Source organism: Aspergillus undulatus (assembly GCF_047715775.1).
Source record: "Aspergillus undulatus strain CBS 261.88 unplaced genomic scaffold BDV17scaffold_58, whole genome shotgun sequence".
Taxonomy (NCBI): Eukaryota; Fungi; Ascomycota; class Eurotiomycetes; order Eurotiales; family Aspergillaceae; genus Aspergillus; species Aspergillus undulatus.
Genome location: NW_027396662.1, coordinates 49,379 through 65,760, shown reverse-complemented (window position 1 = coordinate 65,760; position 16,382 = coordinate 49,379). Strand labels below are relative to the sequence as shown.

The following is a 16,382-nucleotide window of genomic DNA, read 5'->3' as shown; positions in this document are numbered from 1 at the left end:
GAGCTCACTCGCGCCTCCCTGCAGTATAATTTTCTCGCCGTTTCCCCTTGGAGTTAACTCCTTTCCCCAGAGTTCCTTCTCCGATCCCCAGTCCCAGTAACTAATCTCTCCGCCGGCCAAACCAGCTCATACTGCTCTCCAATAACCAATTTCTCACGGTAATTCGACTTAAGAGAGTGCGCAAAACCTAGGTCTTTGTCTGGCTTAATAGTCGAAGTGAAGTTTTCCCTTACACTCTGCCCACAATGATAGGCCCTGCGGGAGCACACGCACTTTTATCCTCGCTGTCAATATCGACGTCTCTTACTTCGCCTGTGCTGGCGTGATGTCGTAACACTAAAAGGTGCGCTTGAGATGAAGAGTTCCAGCGACGATTGCTGCAGTCCTAACCTTTGCCCGCGGCCTGGGCTTTTATCATGCCTTGCCGTTTTATGTCAACCTCAGCTGTATCAGCTACACGTACGTAGCCTACTAAGGAACGGATGCCTTTTAATGATGGGCTCTCCATACTCACTAGACGATTAATAGTAGATACAATGAGGGTTCGAGTTCTCAGGGGTTAAGTCGGCGAGCGGCCAAGCCGTTAGAGATCACGTGGTCTCATACCTTCGTATCGTTCACATCACCCCCCTCTTCGAGAAATTCAAACAGCCTCAGCAAAGTGCCGCTATGGTCCTTGTCTCGATCCAGAGGTGCGGTGCCTAAATCCGACTGTACATGTGCATTAATACTAACCGCCCCAGCATTTTGCTCGCTCTGACATTTATATCATTCACCCCCCAGCTCCGCCTCCTCTGGGCGCGACAGAATTGCTCTGGAATCTCACTCATATATGTCCTGATTAATCTTATCAGCGCGACAGAACATTTTACCATCAACTTTGTATTTCTCGTGATTCCCGGTCACAAAGGGGATGTGTTCATAAATGACCCAATATCAGTAGAGGACTGGCTGAATCTGTGCCAGAATATGCTTGTCTGGATACTGTTCATCATATAGTAAGGCTTGCCCCAATCAGCTGACTTCCTAGACTAATTCTCAGCTTTGCAATGTGTCTTTGGTTTCCGTCTGACTGCAGTACCGAGAACAAGCGCCTCGCTGTGGGAATTTATATGGCATTCCTCTTCATCTCAGTGGTACCCTCTGTCAGCTACGCAATAATCCTCGCGCAGGACAATGATGATGCGTATGACGGGTGGCTTTCTGGAATTCTACTCAACCTCCACAAATCGTATGTGAGTTACGCGGTCAGCTGGCTCATGTTCGTAGCCGCATATGCCCAGGACATCGCGGTCCTCAATCAGTCACCACAATCATCATGCACCTCTCTGAGTCTGGTGGGACTGGCGGTTCAAGCTGTAGTGTTTCCCCTTGTCGCGATCTCCTGGATTTACCGGGTGCCGTATCCATATATTGCTACCCCGCCGGAGGATTTCCTGGGATACTGGTATGAGACGGTCGGGTGGGCAGTTGTCGACAACGCAGTTTTTGGAATCGGACAGGCGAACATCCTGAGGCTTGGGTTTCGCCAGAGGACCAAGAGTGGCTTGCGGACATCTGACGAGGAAAGAGAGCCTTTGTTGCGGAATGAAGTGTAACTGTCATTCTTCGATAGTTGTATTTGAGTAGTTGTACTTGATGCTCGTCAATTGTTTGTGAATGGTCTCATCAGAGCACACTCCATAGAATCAGAGATGGACAAGGGACAAGGATGAGGGGAAGCGCTTGGCAGCTGGCACCTTCCCGATTTCATTCTTCCTTCAAGAACACATCTCCGCCATGCCACCCCTCGGTGACCTCCCTACTGAGATACTCGAGCAAATATGCGAGCTTATCGCCATCGATTTTCCTTTTAACCTATACAGCCTTGTCCTCGCCAATCGACGGTGCTATGCTGTCGGCGGTAAATACCCCTTCCTGCGCATCCAAATCAACGTGGTGGCTCGGCATAGACTTGCCGTGGATATTCAGCATTGGGAATCGGCCCTCCGTGCCTATTCGGCTCTCTTGTCGGTCCGCGATCTGACTGTTCGCGGTTGGATGCCCTCTCTGTCCCATGAGAGATGCTGGTGTCCCTCTGGCGGTGACGATTGGGAGAACGACGGACAACCCGAGGATGAGCTGACTCGGATGGACCAACACTACAAACGGGCGATTCAGTCTATGGCTGCTTATCCACCAGTGCCTGAATGGGAAGACTAGGAAGCTCTCGCCCGTTTGCTTTCGCAGCTCCATTGCCTCCAAGATTTTGTCTGGGCCTGCACGACTCCGATTCCCCCAGCGGTGTTGAGCATACTGCATCGGACCCTACCACGCTGCAAGCTGCATGTCAGAGGGTTTAGCTTACCTAGCCTGCACCAAACCGCAGGGGAGCACAGAGACATCAGCGTTGTTGATTACTAATTGGCTACTTCTCGTTCTTTGAGCAGCATTCTTTTACCAGTGTCCTTCTATAACATTCATGGTTCTCGAGTACAATGAAGAAGCTGTGCTGGAGATAGCCGCCGGCCTGACACCGAGTCTAACCGATGTGCACATTGTGTATACACCTACCATGGTGCCAGGGACCGATACCTTCTGTGTGTTGCAGAAGGGGCGCCCGCCATGGCAAGGGTTTTATCCCAGGTACTACAATTCGGGCGGAGGGATCGAATATCAGGCTATGAAACGGATACACCTCAAATGCTGGAGCCTCAGTGCATCCGGAGCTGATTATTTCCAACGGTGGGAAGAAAGAATAGTCTTCTGCGGACTCCGGACCCTTCATCTGTGGGAAGTCAGCGCCGAGACTCTGGCATTGGCACGAAATCACCAATTCACCTCTCTCAAGACCCTGACGCTACACTTAGGCAGCTCATCGGATAACGCTGGTGACAATACCTTTATAGATGAAACGGCGGCCCTTTTCTTCTCAGAGATCAATTGCCGCCTTAAGATCATACATCTATCCTCCACGTTCCATTCATATGAAAAAAAAAGCTTTTGAAGCCATTTTAGAGCACCATGGAGAGTCTCTACTTCGTCTATCACTCATATCACTAACCGAGGCCCGGACTTGGAGCCACAGATGACACCCTGTCGCATCATGCAGATTCAAGCACGCTGTCCGCTGATTCGAGAACTGCGGCTTCCCATTATGCGAACGAAAGGTAACCACAAGGAAGCCGAAGCCTACAAAGCACTCGGAAAGTTCCCACATCTGACAAAATTGAAGCTCCAACTGGAAATTGGGCGTGGGAAAGGTGGTTGGATGCCTGATGCAATGGTGTGCAATACACTCATCAACACCGCAGTAGACGCGGACCTCGCGCGTGCAATATTCCGCAGAATCATCACAGCAGGAGCTTCCTCCCTCGAGCGCCTCCAGGTTACATTAAATCCAGAATTCATGTACCCCACTCACCTTGCGGACATTACTCGGGCCATGGCTCGTCAATGGCAATGCATTAGGGTCTCCGGCACCGAGGACAGGGATGCCTCAAGGCGGGATGCTTTAACGCGTGACTTTGGAGTCGTGGCGAGGGATATGAAGTTGTGCTGACTGACTTGGGTCGATTCAAGAAGGCCTTTCGGGCGTTGTGGCCGGTGAGGTCGGCTAGGTGAGACCAGGATTGGTGGAGTTTTCCGCTGGAGACGTGATGGTTCCCAAGAGTTGGCGATTTCGAGTATTTATTTGAATGTAGACTCATCTCAAGGTTAAGTGGCTCATTACGGACAATTGCTCGGGTGTGTCTGGTTAAGCTTGGGCTTGGTACGGCCTATCTATGAACGATGGATTGAATAGATCTTTGCCGCCCCATGCATCATAATTAATTAAAATTAGAAAGGCTGGATAATACAAGCACAGATAAGAAGAGAACTAATTATATAAGAGCCGTGCAAGCCTCTACGATATGAAATCAAAGCCAGCAAGTGACACAGCAAGCCGAATGAAGCTTAAGCCCAAGTATGCATTCGCAATCAATCAAGCCTTCTTCTCATCCTCCGACTCACTCCAATCCAACAACTCCATAAGCTGCTCCTCACTAAGCTTCGGACCCCCATTATTCTCCTCCTCCTCCCTCTCCAACTTCTTCGCATGCTTCTTCGCCCTTTTCCTCGCATTCTTCGCCCACTCCGGGACCCCACTGGCTGTCGCAAACTCCTCCGCGTTCTCGCCTCCATCCTCAACACCAATATCATCAGAATCAACCTCATCATCCGTATTCTCCACCTCCCCCAAAACCTTTCCCTCCCCTTCATTCGCCCCCGCCCCCCCGCGCAAGGTATTAGCCGAAACCTTCGCCTTCGCCTTCCGCTCCTTCTTCTCAGCCCTCTCCTTCTCCTGCTGCTTCTTGCGGTCACGATCATGCATCTTCTTGAAGAAGGCTTCGATATATGGTCTGATCAGGATGTAGCCGACGACCGAGAGGATGACTTTTGTCCAGCGGTAGGCGGTGACTTCGGCGAAGGAGTTGTAGAAGTTCCGGCAGAATCGCGTGATTAGCATCTCGACGAAGGCGTAGAGGTTGTTGAAGTAGTCGTTTATTGCGTCGGTTATCATTGTTTGGCCGGGGATTGAGCCTTGTTGGTGGGACATCTTTGCGGTGTTGGTTCGGTTGTGGTATAGGAAGGACGTAGTTAGAGGTGGGTTGGGCTTGCTTGAGGTTGTTTTAGAGGTAGCAAGAAAGGGGAATTAGATTCGATTTATCGAGCGCGGAAGAAGGTGCCGTGTTGCAGTTGCGGGCCGGGTAGCTCGGTGAGGACGCGGCGGAAGTGGGATGCGGATAAAGTTTCGTGGAGAGGAATCGATCCGTAGCTATTGGAGTCACCTCTTCTTTGACAGAATTTCTTCTCCGACGGTCCCTTTGAATCCTGAAGCTCCAAGTAGTGACTCTGCGACAGGAGAAAGCAGGAGTTGCATGCGTTATTTTCGGGTCCCGGGCAAAAAATGTAGCTTCCGAATCTGGCTAACGTGGAGTATCCGGATAAACTCGCACTCCGAAATAGCATCGGCCAATGGATAGCCCCGCATCCGTCAGACGCGTCGAGCTCCATTATCGCGTCTCCCAAGGTTGATTCTACAAGGTTGTCTGGGGACTATTCGCTGTTCTGTCACATATTCGAGCTATTATCCCGCTGAAAAAGCAGAAGTGCACGAGCTCGCATTCTGTTACGGTACCCCAAAATGGACACAAACGAGGATGTCGGTTTGGAAGAGGTACGCAATTCCAACGGGAGAGACGCCGAACCCAGTTGACACTTTTCAGCGCCTCAAATCTGCTCTCTGGCTATCTATTGGCAAGATCGTGGATGAGGAAACGATCAAACTCGGCGTGAACGCTACTCCCCAATTCATCGGTGCCTTGACCGAGCTCGTCTGGGTTCAGATAGGTACGTCCCCGGTCAAATGATGCTTTCAATTTCAGTGACGGAGAGATGGCGATTGCCTTTCAGTTTGAGTGGTTGCGGCAATACCCCCGTGGCGCTACCCTCTAAATCAAGGATTTATTATAACATTACTCATTCTTACGAACGTGGCTGTGCTGATTGTGACTTTCTAGAAACCGCGAGTCAGGACCTCGAGAGCTTCGCTAAGTGAGTTTGCCAAACCTTGGCCGTCTCAATCTGCCGTTCATGGTTGCTGATACGTGGTTTCTGGTCCAGGCACGCAGGCCGTTCGACTATCAACGTATCGGACGTGATGATGCTGGCGCGGCGTAACGAAGGGCTCGAGTCTATATTAAGAACTTTTGTCGATCGACAGCGCCAGAATGAGGAAGACTGAGCTGTCCAAGTATCATATATTCGGGGAGTGATTGGATGGTAGTGACAAGCAACCAGTGAGCATCCCCGGAACTTTTCTCTCTGACAGGTGTATGAAATCATTGATCTAATCTAATAATGTCCAAGTTCCCCGCAATGAGTTAAACTATAGCAATAGCGGCTGGCGTGAAATCAGCCAAGAGGCGCCACAGAGTTGCGCCGGGCATCTCGGGATACCTAATGCGGTAAACACCTGGAATAACCGCTGTTGGAGAACATGACGCCACCGCGCACTGCTCATCAAAACGTGCTAGTCAAAATTCCTGGCGTTGAATCAGTACTTAATGGGCCGAAATCCAGCGAATTATAGAAGGTGGCGGCTTCCACGTCGAGTCGTTGAGCTTGACTGCAAATACTTTGTATAGTGTTAATGCGGCACCTTCCCCACATTCCCAACCCGCGGAAGAACCACAAAAGCTTGTCTGACGACACCTGGTCAGATGGACATACAATTCCTGTCAATCAGCTTTCAGATCTCTACTCGTCGTCAGGTACGAAGCAGGCGAAGTTGGCTACTGCACCATGGACATCGTCCTCTCACGTCATGGGAACGTCGCAAGGATTCATCGCTACCTTGGCCGTGTCATATATGAGAGCGGCCGGGTCGTGAGGTTAGGTGGATAGCACAATTGAACTTACACAAACTTACCATCCTTTGCATCCCTCATAAGAGACTACTACTACCTACTATATCGTTCTAAGCATTTGATTTGAGTGGAGAACACGAACCATGCCTCTCATGATAGCAGTCCGCTTTCACGGCCCCAAAGACATAAGAGTCGATCAGATCGAGCAGCCTGTCTGTGACAAGGGCCAAATAAAGGTCAGTTTCCCAAAATCTCGAGTCAATCCGCAGGATATTGACAGCTTGACAGCTGCGAAACACCCACTGTGGAATCTGCGGGAGTGACCTCCACGAATACACATCGGGACCCGTCTTGATCCCGAAAGGACCCCACAACATTACCCATGCGCAAGCCCCGGTTATCATGGGCCACGAATTTGGGGGAATCGTCGAAGAAGTAGGAGAAGGTGTAACGCATTTGGTCCCCGGTCAAAAGGCTGTCGTACGACCAACAATCTTCGATCGAAAGTGTCCCCCCTGTAAACTTGGGTACGAATACTGCTGCGAGAATATCGGCTTTGTCGGGTTATCTGGTATGCACTTTATCTTTTGTCCCTGGCACCTGCCAACGCGCTAATGTTATATGCAGGCTACGGCGGTGGATTCGCTGAATATATCTGCGCGCCTGCAGAACACTTCTACCCAATCCCCGACAATGTTTCCCCAGAGTTAATAGCCCTGATCGAACCACTCGCGGTAGCCTGGCATGCCGTCAACCTCTCCCCCTACAAAGACGGCATGCAAGGCGACAACGTGCTGATCGTCGGAGGCGGCCCATTAGGCCTGTGCATCCTGCAAGTCCTTCAAATGCACGGCGCGAAGCAAACAATGGTTGCAGAGCTCGTAGACAGCCGCAAACAAAACGCCAAAGACTTCGGCGCAACACACGTCCTCGACCCCCGGGACACCGACATCCCCGAGAAAGTGCACGAGCTGACGAACGGAATCGGCGCCGACGTGGTCTTCGACACAGCCGGTGTCGAAAAGGCACTAGACGGCGCGATCGGCGCTGTCAGGGTTCATGGCACAATTGTTAATGTTGCCGTTTGGGAGAAGAGGCCGCATATTCGGGTTAATGAGTTGATGTACCAGGAGGTGAAGTATCTTGGGGCTGCGCTGTACGATGAGAAGTCCTTCCGGAGCGTTATTGAGGCGGTCTCGAAGGGCCTCTTGAAGCCTGAGCCGATGATTACGGATACGATTGGGTTGGATGATATTGTCGAGAAGGGATTCGAGACGTTGCTCACGCACCGCGACACGCATTGCAAGATCCTTGTTGACCCGCAAGCTTAACCTGGGATGTTTATTTGGTCACTGGTCAGGCTGGAGTATTCTGGTACCGCATGGCGTTGCGTTCACTGCTTGGCTTGCTGGGTGGAGATGAAGTCATTTTTACATCCAACGCATTGAAATGAATACATAGTTTTATCCCTTCCTCTTTTGTAGAATTGTGCGTTTTGTGACATCAGCAGCGAATGAATCCCGTGGCGGTGCATAAACCAGCCAACCATAATGAGGCCAAGCCACTCAGCGAGTTGTCGTGACGTCGAAAGTGTGGCTGGGGAACTTCGTTACTCCCTCCTTGTCCATGTCCTCTTGCTCATCCTTTTCACGCCGGCCTGAAAATTCGCCATCACCGTCACTGATTAACTTCGTCATGGTGGGCCTTAATGTCCCTACTATTTTCTAGAACAATTGTGGATGGCCACTCAAATGCGGCAGAAGCCCCCGATGACCCAGCGAAACGCTCTGAATGCCCACTGATTCTGCATGCTGCGGCACACCTCGAGACGGTGGAATAATCCTGCTGCCTTTTGTCCGCGTCTGCGTCGGCCGTTGGTTGTTTTATTTAAATTAATGATCCTCGCTAGTTGCTCCTTCGTCTCTTCAGCTTCCATATTTAATCAATTCGCTTGTCGTCTTTTGGACTAGTCGAGTCCCTTGCATCTTTTTACATCTACAACCATATTCAGGACATCTAGGTCGATAATTTTGTCGACTATTACCAGCACGCCTGACAGCATCACGTCACATCAAGATGGGTGCTGGAGGCGTCGTTCTTCGTTTCTTCAACCTGGCCATTCGGGTCCTGCAGTTCCTCGACTCCGCCGTCATCCTAGGCATCTACTCCTACTTCCTGGCTAAGCTTGCCCAGCATGACCTGGGGATCCCGACATGGATGAAGGCCGTCGAAGGTCTCTCGGGAGCTGCAACGCTATATGCGCTTCTGGGATCGCTCCTCACCTGCTGTCTTGGAGGTATCACTTTTTTCGCGGGTCTGGCGATTGTCCTCGACGTATGCTTCGTCGGCGCCATGATCGCGATCGCTGTTATGACTCGCGATGGAACGAATACCTGCTCTGGGAGAATGGACACCCCGTTGGGAACTGGTGATGACAACACTGATTCCCCGTCTGGTGTGGACTATGGATATGCCTGCCGTTTGGAGAAGGTTGTCTTTGCTGTTTCGATTATCGGAATGTGAGTAAACCCCCGTCCTACCGATCTATTTCACTTGAAAAGGACAAGACACTGATCTTTCTTCTTTTCGCAGCTTCTTCTTCCTCATCGGCATCCTCTTCCAATTCCTCCTCGGCCGCCACCACAAGCGCGAGAAGAGATTCGGCCCTTCACCCACAAACAACTACACCTACGGCACTCAACGTCGTGGCTTCTGGAACCGTAACAAGCGCGCTCCTCCGCAGACAAGTGGAGACGATGTCCTCCCCGCCCACACGACTCCAGCAGACGTCGAGACCGGCCCCGCTGGAAATGGAACCGCCGAGAAGCAGAGCTGGTTCAACCGCTTCGGTCGCACCGGTGCGAATGAGAATATTTATGGTGAAGCGGCTGTTCCGGCGGCTGGGTATGTTGCTCCCGCTCCGGCTCCGACGGGCGCTGCGCCTGGGTATGGACACTCTGCTTACCAGACTGGTACCTACCGCGAGGTCTAAGCTCACCAGTGACGTCGACTGCATACCTCACGTGGTAGGCAGGTGGTCGCACCGCTGACGAGTCGACTGCTGCGTGCGGAGTAAAAATATAACCGGTGGCTACTTTACCGCCATCACAGTAAAACCACTGCTACTCAAATCAATCAACTACGAATAATATTAATACCTTGTGACTGTCCCAGCCACATAGGAGCGCTCCTAAAGACGCCCAACGACTGAACGAAAGATATACGGCTCTAAAGACAGTAATGATGTTGTTTAACCTAAAGGGGACGCTCATGCTAAGAAACTGATCTTGCTTGCTTTATTAATGTTCATGTATGCTATACTACAACTATGACTGTTCGCTTTCTTGCTCTCTAAAACTCATTCCTAGCTAGAGTGATGTCGCTTGACCTACCTAGTTTAATCCTTTAATATCGATTTGGAATCTTGAAAGAAATATTATCTGCATGACCATCGTTGAGTTACGTAGACTACTTGCCCCGTCTGTTTCACATCCCACGACCGACGATCATGATCCTGTCTGCAGTCAGGATTCAAAACCCCCAACCCTATCATTCGCCCGTAAACACAGAGTATAGTACGTATAGTTAACTCATTCTCCTTACCTATGCAGGGTGCCAGGTACAGGTACATAGGTACGTAATCACGCTACGAGTCACAAACACGTGGTGCGTCATCAAATGACACGACGCAAGGGGTAGAGGAATAAGATTGTGGCGCACGAACTGCGGCATTCTGCAGGTGATCTTTGCTTACCATCTCAGAAGTATAGCCGGGATCTACAACGACGGAGTCGAGTATGTTTTTGCTTTTCTGCTTTGAGGTGCAGCCTGCAGGTCTGTGAGAGTTCAGATGATCAGATAGATTAGCAGGGCGGATGGGATGGGATGGGATGGGATGTGCTGTGTACTGTAGATCTTCCATTGAGGAGCTTGAGCTTGAACCTTGAAACTAAACGGTTAAGTTAGCTTTTGCTATCCAGGGCCCTGGATAAGGCGACGCGAAGGCAAGCATTTCTCGAGTGGAATTTGCAACGGGTAAGTAGCCCTAAGTCAGATATGAAGATTCTTCAACGGCTAAATGGGGCTTCGCTTATTCTACCTAGATTGGTAATATAGTCGTGATAAAGTGTCCAGTCCAAAGATGGACCCTTTTATCCGAACGGCGAACTGATAGCAAGATTCCGATCTTGATAGGCCTGCTGTAGAGAAATCACACCGCTCATCTGCAGTTTCTGCACCATCGGCAGCAGGGCCGAAAATCAGTCGGACTGAGTGGACGTGAATCGTGATGGATGGAGAAACCTCTCGGCCCTAAGAGCGGGCAGATAGCGGACAGTCTAGACGAAAATCGGGTGGATTTTTAAGCAGCAGATTGTCCACTGCGGACGTCTAGACCGATCACGGGTCTGAGTGATCGTCCGATGTGCCCTAATTAACAGCGAATCCTCCCACTCGCAGTAACTCCGTTGTATTGCTTCTGCTGGTTATCGCTGATGAGGATCTTGCAATAATTGCTTATACCATGTCTGCTAGACTGACTCCGGCGGACTCCACTATAAGAGGTATGGAGACTCACGTCACCCCTAGCATCCGCTTGGTAAGTTAAGTTTAGATAATCGTGGGATTCCCACAATCCTTAAAAGGCTGAAATTCGGTGCTGGCGGGTTTGAAACTTTCAACCATCTTGTTGACTGCTGTTGTGATTTTTGTGCCTCGTTAAGCATGGCCGATAAGCAGCCACAAGCCACTGCCGACGCACGGTCGTCAAGCCCGACTGCAGCGCCCGCGCCCGTGCATTTCGGCGCATCGGCATCCCGTGAACCTGAAGCAGATCCTTACAGCCCAACTGCAACACCGGGTTGGTCTTCTATTGCGAGCACACCAGGGTGGGGGACACCAGTTACGGGCGCCCAAACTCCTGATCCATTGTTGGGTCACAAGCCGACACCGATATCGCGGCTCGCCTCTTATGCAGGAAACATTGAACTCAACAGCGAAATCTCGCGACGCAAATCTGTATCTCGCACCCAAGAGGTGCCCGTGGGAAATGCCGCCACCGACACCGAGATTGAATCAGCTCCGCCGTCACCAACTCAGACGAAGCAGGGCGTCCCGCGCGAGCTGTCAAGTTTCACGGCTGAATTATTCATGGTTGGAGTTTGCTCAATCAGTTTGATGCTTTTCTCTTTCCTGCTTGGCGATATGCTTGCACCGCAGGAACAGCTGAGGGAAGCACTGGGAATCACCAACTCAGAGCTGCCATGGATTGTGGGCGCCTTCAATGTGGCGAACGGCCTCTCTGTCGTGGTCTCTGGATCGCTGGCTGATCTTGCGCCGCCAAAAGGCCTCATGGTGTCTGCCTATGCGTGGCTAGCGGCGTGGAACATTGTTGGGGCGTTCTCAATTACACCAGATCGGTATATCCTTTTCTTCGTTGTGAGGGCGATGCAGGGTCTAGCGATTGGTGTCTTGGTATCTGGAAGTATGAGCATCCTGGGTCGAATTTATAATCCCGGCATCCGCAAGAATAGGGTGTTTTCTGCAATCGCTGCGACAGCTCCACTGGGATTCTCGCTGGGGTCATTGCAGGGAGGCGCTTTGCAAGCGCATCTTGTCTGGATCTTTGGCACGAATGCCATTCTCTGTGGACTTTGCGGTGTCGCTGCGTGGTTGAGCATTCCCTCTCTTCGTCCCGCAGCCGACCAAGCTGGGGCCGAGCCTCCAACACTCCGCGACTTCGACTATATTGGCGCTGGATGCGCAGCCGGTGGTTGCGTGTGTTTGCTCTTCGGACTTACGCAAGGTCCCGTTGCGATGTGGTCTCCGTACACCTACGTCCTCATCATTGTCGGATTTCTATTGCTCGTGGCGCTATTCGTCTGGGAGAGCAAGGCCGCGCGCCCGCTAATCCCAAACCGTCTCTGGCGCACCCCAGGCTTTACCGCACTTATGGTTGCCTATTTCCTCGGTTTTGGGTCCTTCTTTGGCGCGTGGCAATTCTACGCGCTCCAGTTCTGGCTCCGCATCCAGAAAGTGGCGCCAATCACCTCGGCCTTGTACTTCCTCCCGAACGCATTTGTTGGTATCTTCGCAACCTGGATCGTCAGTCGGACTCTCCACATCTTCCCAGGGCACTATATCTACACGGCGGCCATGTTTGCTTTCACTTTGGGTCCTGTCTTTTTTATCCCTCAAACTCCGAATACCTTGTATTGGGCGCTGTCCTTCCCCGGCGTTGCCCTCGTGACATTTGGTCCAGATCTCGCCTTTGCGGCCGCTTCCATTTTTATCACGAGTAACGTGCCCAGGTCGTACCAGGGGAGCGCAGGGAGCTTGTTAGTGACAAATCAGAATCTGTCCTCAGCGATCATGACCAGTGTCGCAGATGCAATTGGGACGAAACTTGATAAGCAGGCCGACGGGAGTATTGGAATGACTGGGCTACGGGATATTTGGTGGTTTGCGTTTGCGGTGCAGCTTTGCGCAGCGTTTGTGGTGGTGTTCTGGGTGAGGATTCCGAAAGAGGAGGAGAAGGAGCATGTTTCGTGAGCTTGAGCTTTTGCTTATTGTCAACGATAATTGTTAGCGTTTGTCCATAATGTTATTTGTTCAATTGGCGTTTATACCACAATACATCCATTTACCACGTTGTCCTATCGAAGGTGCTTGGCAATTTCAAATACCTTTAATCACTTCACCAGCTGATTAGTCGATAGCGCCTCCAATAAAGACTCGAGTCGCGGCACTCATAACAACGCTTCTCGTAGCCTGGGTTGCTGATAGTCACTGGGAGAAGGTGAAAGGCGAGTTTCATCCGGCGCTGGCCGTCAGTCGTCCCAGGCGGGTTGGACACTGAGTTGCAGTAGGATGCATCTTTCGCAGAGCCCATACTTCGTCACCAACTCCTGAGTCGCTCTTCACTGTACTTTCCCCGTCAAACCAGGGAACAGTCCCAGGAACAAGATATCATCCGTTCCTCCAGTACCGTACCGTCGTTGACAAGACGTATTAGACACATGAGGACGGTCTGAGCACTGAAAAGTCATGCAAGAGAGACGGTAGCCATAGACAGTAGCATTAGTGAAGACTGCAGGTTGAGTGAAGAGGAAGGTGAAATGACCTCAATGCACCATCACGTGTTGCGTCCTTGCCGTTCTCTTCAGCATACAAAGAACTCATCTTACTTTCAATCTGTCTTGCCTCTATCCTTACGTCTTCTTCTCTTGTCGAAATGGCATCCTACCCGAACATCAAGTCCATCGGTTCCTTCACCGACTCCGAAATCCTCGGAATCGGAGGCACAGGCATGGTAATCCGCGAAGGCAACACCGCCATAAAGCTCCCATTCAGATGCAAAGGAAGCCTGGACTCAGAAATCGAACTCAACATTGACGGCATCCAGCGCGAGCAGGAAATATACCGACAAATAGGGGAATGTGACTCTGTCGTCCCGGTCCTCGGTTTCACGGAGACAAGCACAACGCTCAAGCTAATGGAGAACGGCGACCTCCACTCATATCTACGTCATAACCTTCATACGCCGCTACCGAAACACCTCAAGCTCTCGTGGTTCCAACAGATGGCGCGCGGTCTTGCACAGATTCATGATCGGCGGGTTCTGGTGTTGGATATTGCCAGTCGCAACCTGTTGCTTGATGACTATTTATCGATTAAATTTTGTGATTTCACGGAGGCGACGCGGCTTCCTCTGGACACGGACATGGAAAAGGTCAATGATTATAATAGCACGGTGCAGACGGACATTGCGCAGTTAGCGGCGGTCATGTACGAGGTTGTGACCGGGGAACAATGGGACTTTAATTCTTTTCTCAACGATCAGCCGAACAACGGCGCAATGGAATGGCCGCAGCAGACCAAGCTGCGGAAGACACGGGGTATCTGGCTTGGGGATATCATTAGGAAGGCTTGGACACAAGGGGCGTTTTGCAATGCGTACGAGTTGCTGAGAGAGCTGGAGTCTGTCCGTCTTGAGGATGAACCGGTTCGGCACCCGAGAAGTTTACGGACACCAGCGCGACTGCAGGTTCTGAGTTTTTTTGTTCCCTCTTGGGATCTCGTTTCAATCTCTCAGATGATGGCTCTAACTGCAGCTGTCAGTGCAATTGCTGTTTATGTATTGGGTTGTGGGCGTTTTGCTTCGTTTAGAGTTAGTCATCAGAAAGCGTGATTCGGACAGCGCTAGTATATTGTTTAGGGATAACCACCGTATTTTAGACCATAAATCTGACCATGTAGTCGATTTAATAAAGAGCATGCCAAAAATGACAGTCAGCTCTCCTTCTGAAAGCCCTTTCGCAATCAATGGAGACGATACTAACAAGGAGATTATAACAATACCCTCATTACACGTCCCATTTCAGGATAAAGGCACCTCCTGCTCTTTTGCGTGTATTTACCATTGTTCTTGATTTGCTTTATCCCTGCCGTACACTGCGAGGGAAACCCCTCTAGGTAACCCTATATAAGCCCCCATCTGCCACATGCTAGCATTGCCAGTTTACCATCACCTCTGCTCAACGTTCCGTGTACCTAGATACTCAAGATCATCAGGGCATTGCTGCCATACCATATCCATAGGTATCTCGCTATCTTATGAAATTTAAATCCGGAGAATTCAGTCTCAAGCCCACAATTTTTTGGTATGGGCCTGGAGCCAGCTGCCTAGGGGCAGGAGGGCCAGGAACAGGAAAATAGATGGGAGACCAGATGTAAGCAGTCCGGCTATTCGGCCGGTGTTTCGTGCAGGGACCCCCGGTGCTATCGTTGAATTGCTGCATTAGCTGGGATTTTTGGGTTGAGCAACACAGGAAAAGTCTGGGACCTCTACGTCCGCGATCCAGATAGCAAACCTATCCTTGAAGAATAGGCTACCGAACGTCAGGTTTTATTCAGCGCATCTATACCTGCAAAATCCTGTGGAAAGTATCAAGGACGCCAGGAATTGATGGAATTTGCTTTCAACGCTGACTACCACCATATTTTCTGCAGCGAAACACAACCGTTACCTAACCCAGTGACGTGGCCTGAAGGAGCTCCTGACCGTGATAAGATAAACTTCAGTTCCAGCTCCCAAGTGCGCTTGCTGGTCTACCTTTGGTACATTTTGAGGCTGGTTAAGGCGAAGCCGGGGCTGTTTCCGGTATCGTGAGTTGCGCCGCCGGCATCACCAAATGCTGTACTCTGGCCTTGTTCTTGGTACGAATGATGTATATCATGGATGGAAGCTTCTAAGATGGGTTTGGACCTTGAAGCCAGCCGAGTCTCGTACTGGCAGCGAGGAAATAGACAAAAACCCGCTATCCAACCAGTTTAAGAAGCGGGAACGTCGCCTAGGATCCTTGAGAAGCAGGTGGAGGCAGAATCTCCGTGTGATATCAAGAGAGATGGCCATGGTGATGGTGATGTTGCGGACCAGCAGCGAATTCTAGTTACCGGGGAGGATCCACAAGCAAAAAAAGTTTCTTGAATTATCAAAGAAGTTTAATAGAATAGGAAAAATCTTAAAAAATCTTGGATATTGGACCTAAATAATCACAGTTGTAGCCATGGTGGTTTGTAGTACCGGAGTAGGAACAACCACAAATTGCCATGAAGCGCTTTGCCATCTAAAACAGAATGGCAATACTACGCTCAGCAGTATACTTCAAAGAGTGGATAGCCTTAGATTTGGCAGAATGTGTCGGTACACTCCCTTAGTAGCTGGACGGCCGTTGCTCTTAAGCTGAGCCGGGGTCCTTCTTTCTTTGGACTAACCAATTTCGCTCCTCCTCGCCAGGTGATTTCGTCGAGGGTCTCTTTTGCCCCCAGATTTATTTATTATATCTAATCTCCATGGAGCTGCAAGTCCTCCGCTTACACAGTCCTTAATCCAAAGCCTATACGTTATTCCACCTGTCACTACTTCACCCACCAACCGTTGAAACGCTAGTTTACTTTATAAGCCATTATAACCCGCTCTGCTGGATCTTG

The 16,382-nt window shown here is 50.6% G+C and overlaps 11 protein-coding genes across 11 annotated transcripts; 9 read left to right on the top strand and 2 right to left on the bottom strand.

The window, feature by feature from the left end:
- The first annotated feature begins 647 nt into the window (after positions 1 to 647).
- Positions 648 to 1,643, top strand: BDV17DRAFT_272838 (PQ-loop repeat-containing protein). The gene is made up of 3 exons (XM_073758945.1): positions 648 to 692; positions 744 to 998; positions 1,043 to 1,643. Exons 1-3 carry the CDS (start codon positions 670 to 672, stop codon positions 1,596 to 1,598), a joined length of 834 nt encoding a protein of 277 aa, XP_073611929.1. The 5' UTR covers positions 648 to 669; the 3' UTR covers positions 1,599 to 1,643.
- Positions 1,644 to 1,779: 136 nt separating this feature from the next.
- On the top strand, positions 1,780 to 2,202 carry BDV17DRAFT_294781 (uncharacterized protein; the record flags this gene model as incomplete). The annotated part of the gene is made up of 1 exon (XM_073762921.1): positions 1,780 to 2,202. The coding sequence occupies one exon, from the start codon at positions 1,780 to 1,782 to the stop codon at positions 2,200 to 2,202; it is 423 nt and encodes a 140-aa protein (XP_073611928.1).
- A 130-nt stretch (positions 2,203 to 2,332) lies between these two features.
- Positions 2,333 to 3,216, top strand: BDV17DRAFT_189987 (uncharacterized protein). The gene has a single exon (XM_073755088.1). The coding sequence runs from the start codon at positions 2,462 to 2,464 to the stop codon at positions 2,984 to 2,986; it is 525 nt and encodes a 174-aa protein (XP_073611927.1). The 5' UTR covers positions 2,333 to 2,461; the 3' UTR covers positions 2,987 to 3,216.
- Positions 3,137 to 3,541, top strand: BDV17DRAFT_294780 (uncharacterized protein; the record flags this gene model as incomplete). Its single annotated transcript, XM_073762920.1, has 1 exon — positions 3,137 to 3,541. One exon carries the CDS (start codon positions 3,137 to 3,139, stop codon positions 3,539 to 3,541), a length of 405 nt encoding a protein of 134 aa, XP_073611926.1.
- A 423-nt stretch (positions 3,542 to 3,964) lies between these two features.
- On the bottom strand, positions 3,965 to 4,579 carry BDV17DRAFT_294779 (uncharacterized protein; the record flags this gene model as incomplete). The annotated part of the gene is made up of 1 exon (XM_073762919.1): positions 3,965 to 4,579. One exon carries the CDS (start codon positions 4,577 to 4,579, stop codon positions 3,965 to 3,967), a length of 615 nt encoding a protein of 204 aa, XP_073611925.1.
- A 588-nt stretch (positions 4,580 to 5,167) lies between these two features.
- BDV17DRAFT_294778 (CENP-S family protein) lies at positions 5,168 to 5,767 on the top strand (the record flags this gene model as incomplete). Its single annotated transcript, XM_073762918.1, has 4 exons — positions 5,168 to 5,200; positions 5,250 to 5,373; positions 5,544 to 5,577; positions 5,647 to 5,767. The coding sequence occupies 4 exons, from the start codon at positions 5,168 to 5,170 to the stop codon at positions 5,765 to 5,767; spliced, it is 312 nt and encodes a 103-aa protein (XP_073611924.1).
- Positions 5,768 to 6,186: 419 nt separating this feature from the next.
- BDV17DRAFT_189955 (uncharacterized protein) lies at positions 6,187 to 7,736 on the top strand. The gene is made up of 3 exons (XM_073755087.1): positions 6,187 to 6,628; positions 6,681 to 6,963; positions 7,020 to 7,736. The coding sequence occupies exons 1-3, from the start codon at positions 6,536 to 6,538 to the stop codon at positions 7,721 to 7,723; spliced, it is 1,080 nt and encodes a 359-aa protein (XP_073611923.1). The 5' UTR covers positions 6,187 to 6,535; the 3' UTR covers positions 7,724 to 7,736.
- A 558-nt stretch (positions 7,737 to 8,294) lies between these two features.
- Positions 8,295 to 9,785, top strand: BDV17DRAFT_189952 (uncharacterized protein). Its single transcript, XM_073755086.1, has 2 exons — positions 8,295 to 8,911; positions 8,985 to 9,785. Exons 1-2 carry the CDS (start codon positions 8,469 to 8,471, stop codon positions 9,382 to 9,384), a joined length of 843 nt encoding a protein of 280 aa, XP_073611922.1. The 5' UTR covers positions 8,295 to 8,468; the 3' UTR covers positions 9,385 to 9,785.
- A 78-nt stretch (positions 9,786 to 9,863) lies between these two features.
- On the bottom strand, positions 9,864 to 10,402 carry BDV17DRAFT_272826 (uncharacterized protein). Its single transcript, XM_073758944.1, has one exon. It carries the CDS (start codon positions 10,312 to 10,314, stop codon positions 10,039 to 10,041), a length of 276 nt encoding a protein of 91 aa, XP_073611921.1. The 5' UTR covers positions 10,315 to 10,402; the 3' UTR covers positions 9,864 to 10,038.
- Positions 10,403 to 10,480: 78 nt separating this feature from the next.
- Positions 10,481 to 13,045, top strand: BDV17DRAFT_272825 (major facilitator superfamily domain-containing protein). The gene has a single exon (XM_073758943.1). The coding sequence runs from the start codon at positions 11,115 to 11,117 to the stop codon at positions 12,939 to 12,941; it is 1,827 nt and encodes a 608-aa protein (XP_073611920.1). The 5' UTR covers positions 10,481 to 11,114; the 3' UTR covers positions 12,942 to 13,045.
- Positions 13,046 to 13,623: 578 nt separating this feature from the next.
- BDV17DRAFT_284184 (serine/threonine protein kinase) lies at positions 13,624 to 14,648 on the top strand (the record flags this gene model as incomplete). Its single annotated transcript, XM_073760492.1, has 2 exons — positions 13,624 to 14,394; positions 14,628 to 14,648. 2 exons carry the CDS (start codon positions 13,624 to 13,626, stop codon positions 14,646 to 14,648), a joined length of 792 nt encoding a protein of 263 aa, XP_073611919.1.
- Positions 14,649 to 16,382: the final 1,734 nt, after the last annotated feature.